Raw genomic sequence first — 20,857 nt, 5'->3', positions numbered from 1 at the left:
GTAAATATAAAGTATTCAAAAGTGAATAAATATGAATGGGTAAGATTTGCAAACCCTTGTAAGAGAATTCTGTGAAATTCCCAGTTCCTCCATAACACACTTAATAGTTTTGTTTCCATAACAATTTTTTTTAACTATATCTGTGAGTGTTGGTGAATTTGGCTGTATGTGTGAGTAGATAATATGTAACAGGTAGAATCTCCAACTCTGCGTAATGTGTTCAGAAACCAGACCTTTCACCGTTGAAATTGTGGAAGATAAGCAGACTTTATTATAGATGTAGTTTGCATATTGTATCTGGCGAAGTCGGTCCTGTCTGACCAACAACATCCCCATTTCTCTCATGAACATACCCTAGGCAGAGTTAGAGCTTCTTCTGAGGCCTAGTATGTAGTACAGACTTTATTCATTCGCTCACTGACTCACTCACTCACACATTTGCACTCACACACTCACTTATGCACTCAAGCGTGTTGAAAGGAGTTAAAAATCAACAACAAAATAATAAAAGATGTAACTAAATTATATATAAATTAAATATTTTAAGGAATGTATAACTAAGTTTGTTATGAAAGAGCTGGAAACCCTGACACAGGTATATTTTTTTTACTTAAAAGGGTTCCCAAATCTTACACATTGTAATGGAATCTTCAAATTCATTTAATTGACGTCATTAAATGTTTTATTTCCAATATTGTTAGCGATGCCAATTGTCAAAGTTGTAGCGCGAAGCGTCACGCACGCATTTCCCGCCAATTTCGCCTGCACAGACGTGCATTTGATGTAACGTCAACTCTACACTTAATACTCACTTGCTTGGTTTAACTATCTAATCTACTATTTTGTACAGCTTGCTAGCTAGTGGACTGTAAAATGTGTGTTTAATCTTTATATGTGTCGTATGTTAGCAGTGTCTGTATTGTATATGTAATGTATGTATGCAAGATGCACTAGATAATGAAATATATAAGCTAATATATCGCTAAGCCCTACAGATGTACCGTAATACATAGATAGTGAACATATTAGGTCCTTACATATGAAATTGGCGTTTTGTATGGGAGGAACAAAAAGTCGAATATTTTTAAATATAATATATTTAATTAATCAAAGTATGAACCGTTGTTTTCTATGCACTTTTGCCATCTTATAGGTAGTTCATTGATCCCTTTACTAAAAAAAACAGTCGGACGGGAATCAATAAAATCTGCGAAGGCGATTTGGACTGCCCCATCAGAGTTAAATTTTTTCCCTTGCAAGAAGTTGTCCAAATTTCGAAAAAAATGGTAATCTGTTGGAGCAAGGTCCGGGGAGTACGGAGGATGTCTTAGACATTCCAATTGAAGCTCTTCTAATTTGGTAGCCGTATGTTGTGCAGTGTGTGGTCTAGCGTTGTCGTGAAGTAGCAGTGGCGTGGAGCGATTGACCAGCCTAGGTTGTTTAGCCGCTAGCTTTTCCATCATGGTTTGCAATTGCTGACAATAGACATCAGCCGTAATAGTCTGGCCAGATTTGAGAAAACTGCAATGAACAATACCGGCACTAGTCTACCAAACGCTTACATGTAACTTTTTTGGGGTTAATTTTCGCTTGAGGCAGGATTTGGCTGGCTGGCCAGGATCCAACCCAATGGTTGGAGAGCGCAATCGCTGAGCGCTTCCGATTATCGTAAAGAATCCATTTTTCATCACAGGTAATGTTTCGGTTTAAAATACCTTCATTATTGTGTCGGTTCAGTAATGTAACGCAGCAGTCGACGCGCGTTTGCCGGTTTGCTTCAGTCAATTCGTGAGGTACCCACCTTTCAAGATTTTTAATCTTCCCAATTTGCTTCAACTTCAATTAAAACAGTTTTATAACTAACACCGTGGCCTGCAGCTAACTCGGACGTGGTTTGCGATGGATCCGCTTCCACAATAGCCTTCAATACTTCATTATCAACTTGGGTCTCAGGCCGTCCACGGGGCTTGTTCTGCAGGTCCAGAATGAAAACGTTGGAAGCAAAAACGAACTGTGTTGTCTTTTGCAACATGACCGCCATACACATCATTCACCCTTCGAGTCGTTTCCGCAGCACAAGTGCCACGGCGGAACTCGTACTCGTAAATAATGCGTTACTTTAAGTTTTCCATTTTGGAAAATGAGTGACGCAAACAGAAAACAACAGAAGAAAAAAACAAATGAATGACGGTCATCGAAGCACAAATACATGAGTAAATAGCTGTACTAATTTGAATTTGAAATTCCTAACCAAAGAGGAGGTATTTGAGGTCAAAGTGGCCAGTACGACAAAACGCCAATTTCATATGTAAGGACCTAATATAAATAAGTACCGGATGTCTGCACCAAGATACCTAAGGTAACAGACGGAGCTCTATGGGTAGGATCAAAGGTTCGAGGTGGTGGGATTATCTCAAAGCTATCGGGCAGGCTCACCACGATAATTGAGGGCTTGAAGTAGTCTTTGCCACGTTGAAAGGAAGCGAGAAATGAATACGACAGAGCAATATTCAAATCTGATTTATTGTTCAAAGACAATATCTTAAATACTACTTACACCTATTCACACATACATAATATTATAATATTATATAATTCGAATAAATATAATTCAAAATTACTCTTCAGCTCTTCAATATTGTTTGGAACACACGTGAGCCGTGTCAGCTTGTTCAATGTTCAAATGAAATCTGATTATATTTTGTATTTTTTTTTTCTAATTTATGGCCTGGTAACCCAACCGAGACCTTTAAGTCATTTTGTATTGAATAGTTGTTTAATAAGTTGACTTATTACTAATAGAGCTAAACTGTCAAAGTGTTATAGGTATATTAATACTTGCAAAAGTGCGTTACCAATTGCCAAAATTGTAGCGCATTTCCCGCCAATTGTGCACAGACTACATGTCTTGAAACGTCAACGTCATTTCGCTGTCTAGTCTGATTCTTTTTTTTTGTAATGAGGGTTTAAATGTTTATTATTTAACGCAGGTCGAACCGAAGCACAGAATAATATTAGACAGTCATTAAAATATCTTGAGGCACAATAAAACACAGAATATCTAACATCGTCTTTATTACATCAATAAATTATAAAGTTCATAGACAATATTACATAATAGATTACAGAAGCGCATGCGACCACATGACCAACTTAAAGCTTACTTAAGTGATCTACGAAGGATACTAGTCCTCAGCAGATTTAACTAATACTGAATGGCTACCGACGGTAGAAATAAATACGGAATGCTAAAAACCTATGCTACACATTTACAATTAGCGTTAGCAACGAAATATTAATAAATATTTTATACAAAATTTCTTATCTAATTCGAAACCGGCAAGAATCGTTAGCCAGGGCCGTACTTGATATTGGGGCCCGTAGTTTGTAAATAAACCTGAGGTGTTTGATATTTATAAAATCATTAAAGCAACATCTTACATAAATATCAAAATATCCAGGGCCGTACTTGATATTGGGGCCCGTAGTTTGTAAATAAACCTGAGGTGTTTGATATTTATAAAATCATTAAAGCAACATCTTACATAAATATCAAAATATCCAGGGCCGTACTTGATATTGGGGCCCGTAGTTTGTAAATAAACCTGAGGTGTTTGATATTTATAAAATCATTAAAGCAACATCTTACATAAATATCAAAATATCCAGGGCCGAACTTGATTTTGGAGCCCCGAAGTTTGTAAATTAACGTCTGATTTTTTTATTTGATTTTGAGGCCCAGATTTCCGAATAAAAATCAAACAGTTTAACGTACATACAAATATTATACAAAAAAAGATTAAGTTTAAGTGTTACATAAACGCAAAATCAGAACATAACTAGATATATATTTAGGGCCCTGAATTTATTTGCAAATGCCAGATCAGCCTCTAGGGCAAATAATATTATGCCAACAGTAAAGCTATTTTAAATCTTTGAGTACATAACTTACAACTACTGGGTATTTATATCTAAACTAATCTATGATATAAAAATTGAGGTTATCGACAAAGTTTGACAGATTCCTTTGGGGCCTCATCAGGGGGCCCCGGTATATCAATTGCAAATTAGGCCAATTAGGTCGTTGTTATTACATTTGGGCAGCATCTGTGGTTAAATGAGACGGCAGTGTCATTTTAATGTCAATGATGGCGTAATGTCAAATTAGTGCAGGAACGGCGTGCTTCGGTTGCATTTCTTGCCGCATGCGCACTTCCGCACGATCTCAATGTCTTTGGTGTATCGGGTACCATCGGAGCATACAAGTCGAATCTGTTAATTAAAAAATATTTCTTTACCAATACTTAAAGACGGGCACCGTACTCGCAAGCTCTCATTGCATTGAGCATTGAGTGTGTTCATAGACGGTAGGTAATTCCGAACCAATTCGACTTAAAGTTCTAAGAGTACCATTACTTAAAAGGCCGGCAACACACTCGCGAGCTCTCTGGCAATTAGTAGTAATTAGGTAAGATATTTGTATGTAATTTGCTGATATACCTTTCTCTTCTTAGTCTTCCTCGGTGCGCAGCACTGTGAGCGCGGGCAGGCCCCCGAGGCCCCAGACGGAGCCCCACGTCCCCCGGGGCCCACGCATCGGGCTCCACGCACAGCGCGACGGCTGCGACACGAGCCTTCGGTTATGAACTCCCGAGTTGCTTCCTTTAAATGATTCCCCATTAAGGCACAATATATTTTAAATTAATATATTTTAAATGTATTGCATCAAAACCTTACCTTTCGACAAGCCGCCTGAGGTGGTGAGGCGGCCGAGGCCCTATCTGCTGGTTTAGCAGGAGCCGCTGAAATTAATTTGAATCATCAAATATTAGCCTTATTTTTATGTATGTATTTTATGTGTGTTAGACAATTGACAATCTTACCAGGTGAAGCCTGCACATTGCTGATGGTTTGTTTCCTCGGCGGTAACTTGCTCTGTGTTATGACTGGAGCGCCACCTGAATGTACAATCTTGTAACTCAATACGCTATACTAATTCATACAGTGGTGTTACAACCCTTGGTTAAATAAAACATAAAAAGTTCCTTTAAGTTGGATTGTCATGGGGGTTATGAAGGGTGTCATTTTATACTAATTTACTACCTTTTGATTAATACTGTACAAAAAATCTTCTGAATACGTTCCTGGATATGAAAAGTTATTTGAATTTGAAATAATGTTAGTAAATCAATTACCAAAGAGGTCGGTTACGATTGTATAAACATACTGGCTGACAAGACTAAGCGTGTATTAAAAAACAGTTAAAATATAACGTGACGTCACTTTTGTTTATTCAAGGATTAAAGATAATGACTAGTGTTAGGAAATCTAAAGTTATTTAAATTTGGAACATTATAAGAACACCAATGAGATTGGTTCCGAAAATCGTATGTCAATAATCAAAAGTACTGGATGAAAAGAATTTTGCAAAAAAAAACCATTTTTTTTTGTCTAAACGTATTCATATCAGCCAGTATCGATATGTCGCAGTAAAGTAGTCAAGTCAGAGAGTTAATTGAATCTCTAGACAGTTAATTAAATGTCGATATTCAATCAAGTCGCTAGTATTTTGATTCAAATAGCCAGCCAGCCAAGAAAGCCAGCGTGGTGATTAATAAGATTCATTTGTTATTGTTATTTCGGTGTGATGATGAAGAACTGAGAGTTTGGATATTCCGTGTTTTGCTTTATTATAAATGGTTAGGTTAGGTTAGTCTCGTTGCCTAGCAACGTTTAGGAATCTCGTTAAACGTTTCGTTCAATCACTTGTCTGACGGAACTTTAGCGACTTGATTGAATATCGATTTTTATTTAACTGTTTAGAGATTCAATTAACTCTCTGATTTAACTACTTTACTTCCACATATTTACAATCGTAACTGACCTCTTTGATAATTGACATTTACTAATAATATTTCAGATTCAATTAACTCTCTGATTTAACTACTTTACTGACACATATTTACAATCGTAACTGACCTCTTTGATAATTGACATTTACTAATAATATTTCAGATTCAATTAACTCTCTGATTTAACTACTTTACTTCCACATATTTACAATCGTAACTGACCTCTTTGATAATTGACATTTACTAATAATATTTCAGATTCAAATAACTTTTCATCTCCAGGAACGTAAACAGTACGTACGTAAACTTTTTGTCACCGTATTAATTACAAGTTAGTTATAAGACACCCTTCATAACCCCCATGTCAGTCCCCTTAAAGGCTATTTTTATGTTTAATTTATTTAATATATATCCAAAACTCAAGGGTTGCAACGCCACTGAACAATATACTACAGTGAATTAAAAAAGTCAAAGTCACTGAGATTATTTTTTAAATACACATACATAATGAGGGATATAAAAAATCTTACCAAGCGAAGTCAGCAGCTCGCACTGGGCTCCGGCAGTTCCAGGGCGACATCGGCACGTGAAGTCAGAAGACGAATGCTCCTCGCGGACACAACGGCCTCCTCTGCCACACGGGTTGGGCACGCAAGGGTCCTGATACATTCCATTATTTAGTGCACAAGCCAGAGGCTCGCGAGTGTGTTGCCGACTTTTTACTCTGAATCCCGGCTTACTTTAACTTTGACGTTTTGTACTATTTCATAATTTTTAAATACATCGTAAGCTGTCACCCACACAACACCTTTTTTATAATAGAACACAGTGATACACAGAGGGCTCGCTAGTGCGTTGCCGGTCTTTTACTCTGATGCACGACTATTTCTAATTTTTTTTTTAAATACGTTATGGTGTATCCTGTCACCGATAGCCGCTTTTTTATACAACAGGGAAATCGGGCAGGAGGCTCACCTAATGTTAAGTCATACCATGGTTACTCAATGCCAGAAGGCTCGCGAGTGCATTGCCGGCCCTTTACTCTGTTTCCAAATTTTATTTTGACCTTTAGTACTTTTTAATCGTGACGCTGTTATCTTTGTCCAATTTTCATTGTCATTTCCATAACATCCTTTTGGGTCTGGACCTGAGTGTCACTTTAAGGTCTCAATCCTCACGATATACTTCTTCACCGTAGGAGTGATTGTTACTGCGTAGATAATTCAAAGAGGCTCATCCGAAAATCAAAATTAAGACTGCAGGCATGAGAATTTATACTGGGCAGACGTATGGCCATACTCCCACCTGATGTGAGATGCAGCCTATTGGAGTACCTGTCCAGGAGATGCCTGTTTAACCACTTAAATTAATCCATATTAAATTCTCAAGGGTAGTACAAGAGTTCCACTGAAGGAACTGCTTTTAAATTGAGCTCTAAACGCTGCAGATCTGTCACTGCGCTTAGAACCTAACTGGCATAAATACTCACCGATCTGTGAACCTGGTCCTCCTGAAGCGCGGAGACGAAGGGTGGGGCGCCAGCTCCGTCTGCCCTCTCCCCCGGCGCCTCCCCGCAGCCGGCTCCCGTGCGCACCATACGGGCCGCGTTCACAAAGTCCACGCGCTTGTGGTTCATCCATGCTTCCTTCAGGCAACCTAACAAATGGAGATTCTTTTCATTATCTTCTGAAGTGATAAGTGGAACGGAAAATTTATAAACTGGTGCCCAAGGTCCAATAGGAAAAGAGGAAGATTTTTATCGTCCTCTTTATGTGGAAGGATTTAAGATAGGAGAGACAGTACAACGCAGAGATTTGGAGGAGGTCTTAGCTAAAAATGGAACAGATGCCAAGGAACTGTCTGAAACACCTCTTCTGGTAGCTAGTACCACAAAAAGGTGGTGCGCGGCAGTGCTTTAAAAAGCACTATGTTCTGGAACGCCAGGCGTCGTGATGGAAAGGATGAAAGGTCACGACGTCCGCTAATAAAATACAGCTGCAGGTATTTATTGGAACAAGTCGGACATCACTCTCCATAGTAAATGCGGTGGAAGATGCAGATATGTGGGGTCAATCTCCATGCAAAGGCAATATTCGAACCGCTCATCGTTATAGTCAAGTGTAAAAGAAAACTGGAACCTACCTTTGAAGCTGGTAATATTCCTCAAATGCCACTTGGAGAAGGCTTCTCTCGCGACGTCTTCGGGGACTCCTCCAAGGTACATAGCGCGGTCCACTCGCAGATATTCGTTGTTGCCTTTAAATGTAATATTTATTCAGTGGGCAGCTGGTTTCACATAGTGCCTGAAAACGCTAAGTTGTGGAACTCAGCAGCAGGTATGAGTCAAACTATATCTTGTTCATTCATGAGACATAATTCTACCATTTTTATTGTCATGCTGTCGGGTTAAAATTACCTTCGTTAATTATAGACCTCGCCGGTCCGTCGTCGACTCTTAATGTGAAGTTTTTCCCCAGAGCCAATAGCTCTGCCTTGTGGTAGGCGCCATCTGACACCATTTCAAAACTGCGATTCATAAAAAAATACAGTTAACTTTAGTATGAGTGAAACAATGACAAATGGAAGAGGGTAACAGGGTGAAAAGGAATCACCAAAAGAAATAGAGATGTTCTTGCACGGTGGGCTGACAAGCTTAAATAAGTTAGTGGGATTTGGGAGACTGTTCAGGATAGAGACAGATGGAGCCAGTAGGTGGAGAAGACTGCGAGAAAAATTATCAAGCTGAGAGAGATGTAGCCATTTGGTAAGGGCGTATACTCTAACTATAAGAGATCCTTGGAATTATTTTTTTATAAAATTATAAGTCTATGTATCTTCTAGAATAAATGAGGCTAAATTGTTATTCACTGACTGGCCCGAAAGCCTCAGTGGCAACATGGGGCAAACAGGCACGAAGCTCATCTGATGTATTGTCACTAGCTCACATTGCTAAATGGCTCTCAAGTTCGTTGCCAGCTTTTAGGAATTGGTACGCTATTTTTTTCATAAAATAAATAATGTATTTATATCAGGCAATACCTGTACATCGTGGACGTAGGATGGTTCCCAAGGTCATAACTGACCCTTATCCTTCCGTTGAAGAGTTCCACCGCGAGGTGTTCCCCAGCCCCTACGTACACCAACACGCCGTGCTGTTGCACGCTACTGAACACTGCAACAGGGATTTAGCGTTTCATTTCTCTCGAATCATAACGAAGAAATAACATGCATAAAAAAAGGGATCTGGTACTGCTGACCAGAGCTGGTATTTCACTGTTGGTTTCAAGGACCATTATCGGCCATTTTGTTTAGACTATTAGTTTTCACTCAGATTTTTCGTAATTTCTAATCATTTTCAGAATTTATACTTTATATGACTAAGACCCAAGCGGTCACAGGATATCATAGCTATAGCGAGAAATGGATCGTCGAAAAATAAAGATGATACCAACCTGGAGGAGGGCACCACCACGGTGGGTTCTATTCCTACACCAAAGACCCATCGAGACCCTAAACAATAGGTACAGTGAGATGAGAAAGAAGCTCTCAGCATCGAGTCCGTTGAAGCATTGAAAAGGAGCTTGCTGTTTTTTTTTATATATATACGAAAACCAGCCCATAGACACCCTGGCTGCGTTGCCAGTTGAGGTAGGAGTTAACGGTTCTTTTGAACAGTTGGAGGTCTCTTCTCTTAGGGAATCCCCTACCGAGAGTAGATTCCAAAAAGAGACAGTTCGCAAAAGAAAGTGCCTAGTAAAACGGACTATGGATGACTTCCAGCCATTAAGATGATGTTGATGAAATTTTGAAGTGATACGATACGGTGTTGAATAGAAGAAGGAGGGATCGAGCCAAATAATTTTCAGAAAATTACAGAACACTGTATAGAAAACGCAAACACTGCCCGGACTATGTCAATCAAACTGGAATTGTTCGAGATCTGGGTTTCTATATGCTTAATATATCTTGGACATACCGCATACGAAACACAATCGTGCTGAACTGAATACAGAAGAACAAAGAAGTGCTTATGACAAAAACAGAAGGACGCTTATTTGGCAGAAGACCTGGCAGACGGACTCTTAGTTGAAGAATCTTCAACAATTGATCAAAGTACCAAGTCATTGGTCAGAAACGGCCAGAAATTTTTGGGGATGCATTTGGGAAGAGATTTTTTTTCGCTACTTAACGTATGAAGTAATGAATGTAAAAGATTTCTGCATGACGGTTTATGATCATCTCTCTTCAACTTGTGTATAATTTTCTGCTAAAAATCAAATAACATTGTTGGATTGTAGATTTGTGGTAGATACCACTGCTTCGAAAGCCCATGGATGTCTCCCATATGTCAAAATTCAAGTAATTTTTGACGTACCGGAGTAAAACTCAGCTTTCTGAATATAACCCTTACTTTTGGTATTAAAATAAGCAGTTTAAGAGTAGATACTCATTACCTGGTAATTTTTTATTTTTTGTTTTTTTTTATTGTTGTATAACAAACACTGTTATAATTAACTCACCTAGGGTGATGTTAGCGTTGGGCGTGGTCCGTAGAGGCTCCAGCTCCACCAGTGAGTCGTTGTGGTTAAATGTCAGTGATGTCAAATATTCGCACAGGCGACCTGCCAACGAATATTATGATAGGCTTAACGTATGAAAAAAACATCAGTAACCCTTTTAGGTCTGGGCCTCAATTCTGCATCTGTGTCATGATTTGTCAATCTAATAGGCACCTACTGGTGATCGGCCTCCTGTGCCCGATACACGCCCTGGACTTTGAGTCTAAAGCAAGACAAACTCCTTTGTAAGAGCGAATGTAAAATACTAAAGAAAGCCCATTGGTGCAAAGTCGAGGTTCTAGGACATCAGGGAAGAGAGTCACACAATGAAGTAAAAACTTACCAGAGTATCCCGGGGCACATTTGCAAAGGTAATCATTATTTGAAGTCAAAAGGGGACGGTCCATCATTATGTCGTCCTGGAACACAGGAAGAAAATATTGTAAGTAAACCTTACCTCAAAGGCCTCAACAAAAATTGCCTTTTATGGCTGTCAATCAGGCTCGTATCCTATTTGGTAAAAAAAGAAGATAAGGTTTTTTGCTTCTTCTACATCCTTGACGTTCATAACATTGTACACACATTGTGTTACCTATATTAATAATTGACTTTTGGCTTTGATTCTTTTTACGATGTCTTCGCATTTATTAAATTTACTAATATTTGTTATTGTTAGTTTTGGATAAAAATGTAGTCAATTATTTAAAAAAAAATGTAATGAAAATTATTTTGATATGTCATTTGTAAATTGTTAATGTGTCAAAGTCAAAGTCAGTAGTGTGAACTGAGTTATTTAAAATAAAATCCAAATATCGGAGCAAGGACGAATAATGTCTGGCTTCGAATCTGCGACATAAATATATATATATATTTCTCATTAATCGGAAGATCATGTCTCAGCGTTGTGGTCAGCAAGGAAGCATTTGGAGCGGTCTTTTTGTTTCCACCGGTTTCTTTCCAGCGCCTCTCTTATGACAGTTCTGAGGATGACAAGTCTCACTTGATCGGTCCATCTGGTTGGTGATCCACGTGATCTTTTGCCTTCCGTTTTACCAACCACAATCAGTTTCTCCAAGTTCTCATCGCCTCTGCACATTGTATGGCCGAAATAAGATATTTTTTTATGGATATTTAAAAAAGTCTTACCAAATGCTGCTGGGGACGCAGATAGCAGACCCCGTGTACGCAGTCGTGGTGCGCGCACGGTGAGGTCCCGAGGGCGGCGTGGGGTGCGGCCTCGCAGTACCGCCCCGCGTAACCACTCGCGCACGCGCAGCGGTACTCGTCCAGCCCGTCAACGCACGTCGCTCCGTTCTACGGTGAAAATAATCAAACTTTTTCCATGTCTAAAGTTACCATGACTTTGACAAGTTTTAGACAAGTTGCAGCACCCATCTAGGGCTGAATTCGGGTGGTATGGAGGAACGCCACAAGCGGAAAAAAGCATACCGCTCGCGACGGTGCAGCAGATGCCACGGGAAAGCCATTATCCCCAAATACTGTTCATCAATATTTCAATGTCAGTGATTAAATGAATGCGATAATGCGCATACGCAGGTCCGCGTCACGGATTTATGTACACTTGAGGCTGGAACTGTGGGGCTTAGGGAAGGGTTAAGTTGGATCCTCTGAGTCTACCAAGGCAAAGACTACATTCAACAAGCTATACCTGGCACATATGGTTGATGCAGTCATCAGGGTTAAGGGTGCAGTTCTGGCCAGCATAACCCTTGGGGCATGCGCAGGAGTAGTGGCTGCCGTGGTCCACGCAGGTGCCTCCGTTGGCGCATGGCGCAAACTCCGAAGTGCAGAATGGGATCTTCTTCTCGCAGAATTCACCTAAATTTATGATTGTAATTACTCAATTGGCTAGGATCTCTTCCTTGCTTTGAAAAGAATTTTTGGACTTTTATTAAATGAAAGGGAAATAGAATCATTGTTGTCATCTCTTGATTGTCTTAATGATATTCATGAAGGAACATACGCACTTTAGAGTCAAAATATATATGTATATATAGAAAAAAAATTCTGAAGAAGGTTGCATGACTGGTTAATAATTAAACAAAGGAGTCTGTGCAGAAAGAATTCAGTTTTATGCGTAGGAGTTTCAAGAATTAGTTCGCAAAGGAACCACAAATCAAAAATACCGCCAGAGAGGGACATACATTTTGATCGATGTAATGATAATGAGGCACTAGACCGCGCGGAAGGTCACCTACGCGTTGGACTGACCAGATCAAGTCTGCCGTAGGAGGTACACTCAATGAGTGTAGCAGGATGACCACTAATAGGCAACGATGGCGAAACGTCGTGAAGCGCATCACATCTGCTCCTTTGATTACCACTACTACATAGCGATCACGACCGCTCTGTCAAGATATAGACAAAGATGGAATACATATATAGAAAAAGAGTCAAACGTTAACGAAATAATAAAATAATAATGTATTTATTTCATAAAAAATATGTATTGCATAATATTTAAATTTAAATACACTAACTGTTAATGTTTATGTTAACGATAATTATGTTTATGTTAATGATGATAATGATTCCATTAATAATATTGGTAAGTCAGTCTCACCCATATAGCCAGGCGCGCATTTGCAAGCGTATCCCTCAAGTCGGTCCTGACAGGTGGCGTTGTTCTGGCATCTGTGGGACACGCAGTCATCTATGTCCGCTTCGCATCGCACGCCCGTGTAACCCGCTGAGCACGCGCAGCTGTTAATGTAAATTTATGTCTCAAAGCAATCTGCGGCCAAGACCCATTTTGGGGTCGTAGCGCCACTGGAATATTGTTAAAAATAACTTACTGGAACCGTCCTTCCTCCAGCAACTGACAGACTCCGTGGGCGCAGGGCGAGCCGTAGCACGCGTCAATCTGGTATTGACACGTGTCGCCATGGTAACCGCGCGCGCATGTGCACGTGAATCCACCAGCGCGGCTTGGCGAACAACTGCCCCCGTTCGCACATGGGTTGCGATAGCATTTGTTGCATTTCGATACTATGTCCGCCGGTGGCTCACCGGAGCAGGTGAAAGCTGTCGGATGAGTGCTGAGAAGCAGTTTGTCAGTCATCCTGGAGGGGGCAGCACACCTCGCTATTCCAGCTTCCACAAACTCTCCTCCCGACTTCACCCAATCCGCCAGCCAGCGGAGGGAGCAATCGCAGTACAATGGGTTTGAGCCAAGGGCACTAAAAATTGGCGCTTTTTATTATTAGTGACATGAAAACCTATACAAATTGGTATTTCATGTAATTTCAAGACCCCACCAAAACTTCTAGACAAGATGGAGTCGCCCCAGGTCCTGATGACATATGCAAACGTCAAGTTTTTTTACGTGTTAATTGTCATTCTATTGAAACCTCATAATTGGAAGTTACATAGTACCCGTGCTGTAACGTACAATGTTACATCAAGGCACTTTTGACTTCTCTGTCTCTTTTTATTACAGCATAAACACAATTTGACAGAAAGAGACAAAACAGTGCATACTTACACATGGGAGATGGATTCCAGATCGCGGAATACACCATCCGCCAGCATTGAGATATTGTTGCCGTGAAGGGACAACACCCTGAGTTGCGTCAGGCCTTTGAGGGCATCCCTCTGGAATGTTTTGTTTATTAAGGATTTTGAAGGAAGGTACCGAATATTACTATTATTGGAATCAGGCGTTTTTTCGCGATTCCAGACAATTATGGTTGTGTTACGTCATCGTTGTTAATGGAATCGTCATATGTGATGATTCCAAAGTTTTAAATTAATCGACGCCACAAAATTCGGATTCCAGCTAATTTAATATCGACGTTGTAATTATTAGAATCATATCCACGATTCCAGAACATTATGGATTTTATTAAACATAGTTATAACCGGAATCATCATATTTGACGATTCCAAGGTTTGGAATGATTGGAATCGCGTCCACAAAGTTCAGATTCGAGCTAATTTAGTAACGATATTATAATACCAGAAATCAGTACTTTATTGATTATTCCAGCAAACTATGAGTTTTACAGCGCCGTTGGAACTATTGGAATCGTTGTTTTTGATGTCAATTTCAGCTAATTTAGCAAGTTTACAGAATAACCCTGCCGGTATTAAGTACCTGCACACATCTAAGCCGATTGTAGCTGACAATGAGCGTGGAAAGCTTGGTCAAACCATCGAATGTGTTATTGGATAGAACTGATATTTTGTTGTTGGATAAATCCAGTCTGGTCAAGTGCACCAAATGTCGGAGCTGTTCTGATGAGATGCTGCTAATCTCGTTGGATTCCAAATACCTGCAAATTATATGTACCATTATAATCCATGGCTTCGTTCCACTGGTTCCAATTGAAAAGAATTGTCAAAGAACTTACAGTTCAGTGGTGTAGGGCGGAACACGCGAAGGTAAGGCCGTTAGTTTAGCTCTTGCGCATCGAACGACGCTACCAGCACACGTGCAGCCCTCGGGGCAGTAGTCTGATGGGAGGCAACCCACATCTTCGGCTGAAAAGGAATCACATTTATGGGTTAATGGCAATTTGTCGCGCTGAAGACTTTGTCCTTCAAACCACCTTAAAAGATCGTCAACCCTCCGAATCTTCTAGCAGTGAGTCCACGGGCAGTAGCATCATGTAACATCTGAAGACTTGGGGTCCTTCAAAAGAGCGTACCAACTTAGAAGGACGGCAACCTACTAGCGAGGCTTCACATCAGGTAAGCCTTTAAGAGCTAAAACGTTCTTATGATTTCACCAACAAATCTCTCTTTCCAGAACAGAATTACAGTTGGAGAGAAAGAGACGAAAGAGTGCTTTCGTTAAAATGGAATGCATTTAGTTTTTCTGAAGAACATACCTGTACACTTGAAGTCTGCAATTTCCAAATGAGTCAAGTCAGTGCCTGCAAGGGCGGATGGTGACGCGCAGAGGGCCGCGGGTGTGAGTCGACGAGACCGAAGCCAGCCCGAGAGCCATGCCATGTGGCATGAGCATTGAATTGGATTGCCTGATAGAGTACTGGAAGACAATTTTATATTTTAAACAAATATTAGAAAAATTAAATCAACTTATGCCTGCCATCATTATATATCCTACTATTCATACACGTCCTTTTTAGGAATGCGTATGCGCAGGCAGGTGTCTGCACTTCTTGGGACCATCATCTGGCCTTGAGATTCTTTAAAATTCATGTAAACTTCAAAACTCAGCGTCAGGTATAAGATTATATTAGTGAAATCGTTTTTTTTTAATTAATTAATTTAAAAATAACAAATACATACAGAGTAGACAACATGGTGAGGTGGTCGAAGGAACCTGGTGCTATACATCGTATCTTATTGTCGCCCAAAGATCTGCAAAATTAACAAAAGATTATATTAATATAATAATTGATAAGCAGTTTTGGTCAAGTTGGCCGAGTGGTTCAGCGTACGATTCTCATCCGTGATGTAGAACCCCCACACCAATGGCATGAAGAAAACTTCGTGTCAGGCACAGGAGGCTGATCACCTACATTCCTTTAAAATTGACAAGTCATAATACAGACCTTAAAAGGATGTAATGTCTCAGATATTTTTTAAACTTTAAGGTACATGTGTACTTTTAATGTCGAGTCGTAAAAAGTAAAAAAACCGGTTTGGGACTCTTATGACGTCACATAAGAAATCAGACAGCCCGGCAAAATCTCTACACTAAGAAACTTATTAAGTACTTCAAACTAACCTAATTTACTAAAAATATTTTTTAACATAAATTGTCCAATGCAATTGCTTACAGGCTCTGTTAACGGGATTACAGACTAGAGACTACCAGAGACTCTAGAGAGAATAGGGTCTGTCAGAGACTAGGGACTACCAGAGACTAGGAACTGTCAGAGACTAGGGCCTACTAGGGACTAAAGACTGTCAGAGACTAGCGACTTTTAGAGACCAGGGTCTGTCAGAGACTAAGGACTACCAGAGACTAGGAACTGTCAGAGACTAGGGCCTACTAGGGACTAAAGACTGTCAGAGACTAGCGACTGTCAGAGATCAGGGTCTGTCAGAGACTAGGGACTACCAGAGACAGCGACTGTCAGAGATAAGGGTCTGTCAGAGACTAGGAACTGTCAGAGACTAGGGCCTGCTAGGGACTAAAGACTGTCAGAGACCAGGGTCTGTCAGAGACTAGGGATCACCAGAGACCAGGAACTGTCAGAGACTAGGGCCTACTAGGGACAAAAAAAGACTGTCAGAGACCAGGGTCTGTCAGACTAGGGACTACCAGAGACTAAAGACTGTAAGAGACTAGAGACTGTCAGAGACTAGAGACTACTTGAGACTGCCAAACACTAGAGACTAACATGCATTCAAACTAATCCAAATGATTTTGTGCAGTCAATCGTCTATTAACATTAAAAGACTTACAGCAAAGTGAGACTGTGTAAACCAAGAAAAGTCCTGGAAGTCAGTGTTTGGATGAGGTTTCCATCCAGCATCAGCTCCTGAATGTTTGCGGCACCGTCGAACGCGTTATCTTCTATCACTGATATACCTGCATGAGTTTAGAACATTATAGTATTAACGAAAAAAAAAGTGTTCGTGTACTAGTGTACACACGTAAGAAGTGAAACTTCTTTATGACCTTATTTTTCGAAAAATGATCTACTATATGCAACTTTACAGAATTCCTTAAATAAAGTTAAATTAGATAGTTTAACTAATGGCTTTTATTATGATAAAAAAGTTTCAGGTCAATAATATAGTAAAAAGTAAAACGTAATGGTACAAAGCGTGCAGGCCAAAAAAAAACGTAATGGCGGTTGGCGCCAAAATGACCTGTAGCGGCCACAGATCAATGACGCCAACGCCTAAAGAATGTTGGTTAGTAGGACATACATACGTCGGTTTAAGATTATATATGGTTTAGTAAATTAAATAAAAATCCCCTATAAATCCCTTTCCATAAATATCCCTCTTAAAAATCCAGGACATATTGGTTCCCCCTAAATTTTGGCAAACCTGCAAGTCTATATCACTGCCACAGATAAAAAAAAACATTGGATATGAAAAAGTATGAAACCTCCTTGGAGGTAGCAATTCATTTGATTTCACTTTGAAAAAAATTTGACCCTTATGGATTGAATATTGCTATTATAGATTTCATCTGATACCATTATTTCTGAAGTCCAATTTCGTGAGGTCTGGCAGACGTCCCAAAAGTCCGTCAGACTTAATCTGACCCAAGTTATTGTCTGGCATTATTCTGAAATAAAAAGTCTTATACTTAAAATACATAAGTTTTTTTATTCATTAATTTATTTTAAAAATACACACTAATGAAACACATGCAAACACTTGCACATGTGTCCAGTTCCCTCGTTCAACTGGGTTCAAGACAATGCGACGAATGTAATTTTTAATTTAAACTTCAATTTTCATAAAAAACTACAATCATAAAGAAGAATTTATAATTCATAATGTAGTACCAATACTGCTCCATAGATGGCACCACTTGGTCTATAAAACGCGGTATCCTCAGGTCGAGCTACGCTCGCCAAAACAGCCCGAAAATTCCCTAATTTTACAAAAAAACCTTCGATACCGCGTTTTATAGACCAAGTGGTGCCATCTATGGAGCAGTATTGGTACTTCAAAACTAATAAGGCTAAACCTATTATTATATAGCAATATTATTCGCCCAGGATACTTACAATGTATGTGTGTCCAGAGGCAAGTCCCGAGGTATGTCAGTAAGGGCCGCATGGACACATGACACACGCAAGCCCCGCCCCCAAGCGCCACGAGCACACGCGCATAGTACTGGGCAGGGTGGCTCGTCACCGCATACTTCGGCAGCATCATCGCCCGCTGTATTAATTTATTATATAAGTATTGTCTATGTCTGAAATTATTATCTATTGTAAAATTGTCTATGGTCATTATATTATCTGTTATAGAAATTTGTTCAATTTAAATCAACCTAGCATATGTTTAATTATGTTTTTTTTTGAAGTGATAACTTCATATGGGTAAACCCCTTCGTTAAGTTACGCGTTACGGCGCTAGTCTGTCAAGCTTTTCTTTCTCTCACGCATACGGCAGCGGTAGGCAGGCTCCCTCTCTCTCACTCTAACCCGCAGCACAAGACGTATTTCAGACAGACGCTTTCTCCCTCTCTACTCACAGTTACACTTACACATTTACAAACAGTGAGCATATATCAAATGTCATGTCAAACTTTTTGAAAGATATTATAAAAATATGATGAATAAAGAAGGAGATTATCTTCGGAACATAACATATATTAGTTTAAGTTATCACTTCTAGGGCGTCCTAGGACGCACAAATTTTTAAAAAAGATTTTATGACCTTTAAGCCAACTGTTATTTTCGGACATAAAGTTTTAAATTCTCATGTAATAATATCATTATATTGTATGTGTCTGTGGCAAACGACTCAGCCCATCATTTCGTCATTCATGAGCGCGTCACGCCCTGTCAATTGTCAATCTGTGACAACTGTCAAGTTAGGCGGAAAGTTGCGTTACACTCACGTTTGCATTTAAAGTTATCCTCTCGAAGCGCGTCGATCCGTTTTCGCGCCAGTCGTTTGGGGGCATCGCATTTGGCCCCTGAGGTCTCTATTGGGTTTCTTCGAAGGTACGTTGCTAACCAGCGCAAACCACATTCACATGAGAACGGATTTCGTCCCAAATGCCTGTAAAGGTATTGTTTTTATATCAAAATAGAATTTAATTGCCTTGAACGTTGTACATACTGTTACGAGCTAGGGGATCGGATAGAAAATGCCGTAGATTTCTTCAAAGGTTTATTTCTTAATAAATCAATGAGGAATTTATGGGCATAAATTAATTGCAGAAATGCACTAATAGCACACAAAAACACTGACTGTGTTGACTAATTACTTCACTTATGCACACTTCACACAGTACTTTATCACTTATATTCACTTTATCGCTTCGGTGTTTCGCTCTTGTTATCGCATTCAAAACTAAGTGACTAGTCGCGTTTCGGCTCGCTTATTTATCCCTGGGAATAATTCTAAACAATATTCGAGAACTTTCTAGGCGGGCTTGCTACTGAGTAGCGATTGCACAATTCTAGAACGTCCGCACTCTTTGTCTCTTTCGCACGTTACTCCGTCCTTGTCGTACGGCGTTCTAGAATGCTCAGTCTAGTTTCGAGAAAGTTCTGATGTTCTGATCTTCTCTTTCTCTCTCTCATTTCGTCCTTGTCTCACACCTAGAAAGTTCGGTCTAGAATATTCCTTCATCAAAGGGATATAACCAGGCCTGAAAACGCCTGAAAACGGGTCTCCTGAAAGCTGCACCACTCGACTACACATGTTCTGAAATTGACTGAAAAAATGTTTCAGCTTCCTGAAAACTAGGGTAACATTATGGAAATTACAATTTTCTAATATGTGATTGACCCTCTCCTGAAACGGTCAGAAATCATATTACAGCCTGCTGAAAAGTTCTCTAACTAGTGTAAAAATCTAGAAACATTGCAGTCGACCCGTCTTCGTAACAATATTATGCTGAGTACCACATATATAATGCTATATAATAATATATCTTAACACCGGTTATTTCTTATGTCATATTCTATGTTAGTATATGCGTTTTTATTACTCAAACCGCAATAGTTCGCCTACTTACCAATAGATGGCGCGATTCGCTAATGACAATTTAGTTTAACGCGTTTTTTAGTTAAGATTTTGTTGTACATAGGGATGTGACTAGAAGGGGCGGAAATCTAATTATTTGTCCTTAAAAAAAATCGATTTTTATCAAACTATACGAAAACTTTTCGACTTACAAATTCAGATTCTTTTTTTTTACATTTAGTGACCACTAGTATTTTTATTTGTCGCACAGATGGCGCTGTTTTAAAAATATATTAAAATGTGAAGTTTGACTAGGTACTTAAAATTAGAAAAATACATCATCTGCTATATATAAATGCCTATTAATAACACATACTTACAGTGTCTGTATGGAGATTAAAGCGTCGAAACTGCCGTTTGGAATCGAGCGAATGTTATTGTCGTATAGAGATCTGAAAATATACATTATATTGTTATAACTAACTTATACTTATAATATAAAACACTCAGGTTAAATGTATTATAATGATCAATGCATCTTACAATTTGTTTTAAAGTACGTAATAATTGTTAACTGTGTTTTATGTTTATGTTTAAATGTGTATTCCGTTTTTGGATTTTGTGTATAATTGTTTAGATATTGTATAATGAATAACTGTAGAAATACTGATAAACAAATAAATAAATAATAAAACACGTTTATTGTACTGAAATTATTTTGTCCAATGTTAGTAATATACATTTACCCAATTTTACTTTCCTGCAATAGATCGTAAAAAGCATAAACATAGTTTAAGTTAAGATTATAATTCTACAAGACTCATAAAAATGTGAAAAAGT

The 20,857-nt window shown here is 39.2% G+C and overlaps 1 protein-coding gene across 2 annotated transcripts in view; it reads right to left on the bottom strand.

Moving 5' to 3' along the window:
* Positions 1 to 3,058: 3,058 nt before the first annotated feature.
* The window catches only part of LOC123718016 (protein slit), a 123,651-nt gene continuing 105,852 nt past the window's right edge, over positions 3,059 to 20,857 (bottom strand). For both annotated transcript variants that reach the window (XM_045674362.1, XM_045674363.1), the window contains 25 exons: positions 20,398 to 20,469; positions 18,942 to 19,105; positions 18,100 to 18,256; positions 17,560 to 17,651; positions 16,814 to 16,940; positions 15,689 to 15,760; positions 15,265 to 15,425; positions 14,785 to 14,914; positions 14,529 to 14,706; positions 13,917 to 14,026; positions 13,228 to 13,611; positions 12,996 to 13,135; positions 12,081 to 12,250; positions 11,558 to 11,725; positions 10,755 to 10,830; positions 10,373 to 10,474; positions 8,892 to 9,024; positions 8,269 to 8,378; positions 7,995 to 8,108; positions 7,342 to 7,508; positions 6,383 to 6,512; positions 4,884 to 4,958; positions 4,738 to 4,802; positions 4,501 to 4,662; positions 3,059 to 4,272 (listed from right to left, as the gene is read on the bottom strand). In XM_045674362.1, the coding sequence (XP_045530318.1) occupies positions 4,165 to 4,272; positions 4,501 to 4,662; positions 4,738 to 4,802; positions 4,884 to 4,958; positions 6,383 to 6,512; positions 7,342 to 7,508; positions 7,995 to 8,108; positions 8,269 to 8,378; positions 8,892 to 9,024; positions 10,373 to 10,474; positions 10,755 to 10,830; positions 11,558 to 11,725; positions 12,081 to 12,250; positions 12,996 to 13,135; positions 13,228 to 13,611; positions 13,917 to 14,026; positions 14,529 to 14,706; positions 14,785 to 14,914; positions 15,265 to 15,425; positions 15,689 to 15,760; positions 16,814 to 16,940; positions 17,560 to 17,651; positions 18,100 to 18,256; positions 18,942 to 19,105; positions 20,398 to 20,469 (3,367 nt within the window). In that variant the 3' untranslated portion in view covers positions 3,059 to 4,164. The remainder of the gene's footprint in view (positions 4,273 to 4,500; positions 4,663 to 4,737; positions 4,803 to 4,883; positions 4,959 to 6,382; positions 6,513 to 7,341; positions 7,509 to 7,994; positions 8,109 to 8,268; positions 8,379 to 8,891; positions 9,025 to 10,372; positions 10,475 to 10,754; positions 10,831 to 11,557; positions 11,726 to 12,080; positions 12,251 to 12,995; positions 13,136 to 13,227; positions 13,612 to 13,916; positions 14,027 to 14,528; positions 14,707 to 14,784; positions 14,915 to 15,264; positions 15,426 to 15,688; positions 15,761 to 16,813; positions 16,941 to 17,559; positions 17,652 to 18,099; positions 18,257 to 18,941; positions 19,106 to 20,397; positions 20,470 to 20,857) is intronic.

The sequence above is a fragment of the Pieris brassicae genome, chromosome 14 (assembly GCF_905147105.1).
Source record: "Pieris brassicae chromosome 14, ilPieBrab1.1, whole genome shotgun sequence".
Lineage (NCBI taxonomy): Eukaryota > Metazoa > Arthropoda > Insecta > Lepidoptera > Pieridae > Pieris > Pieris brassicae.
The sequence above is the reverse complement of the archived record's forward strand: the minus strand, read 5'-3'. Positions and strand labels throughout refer to the sequence as shown.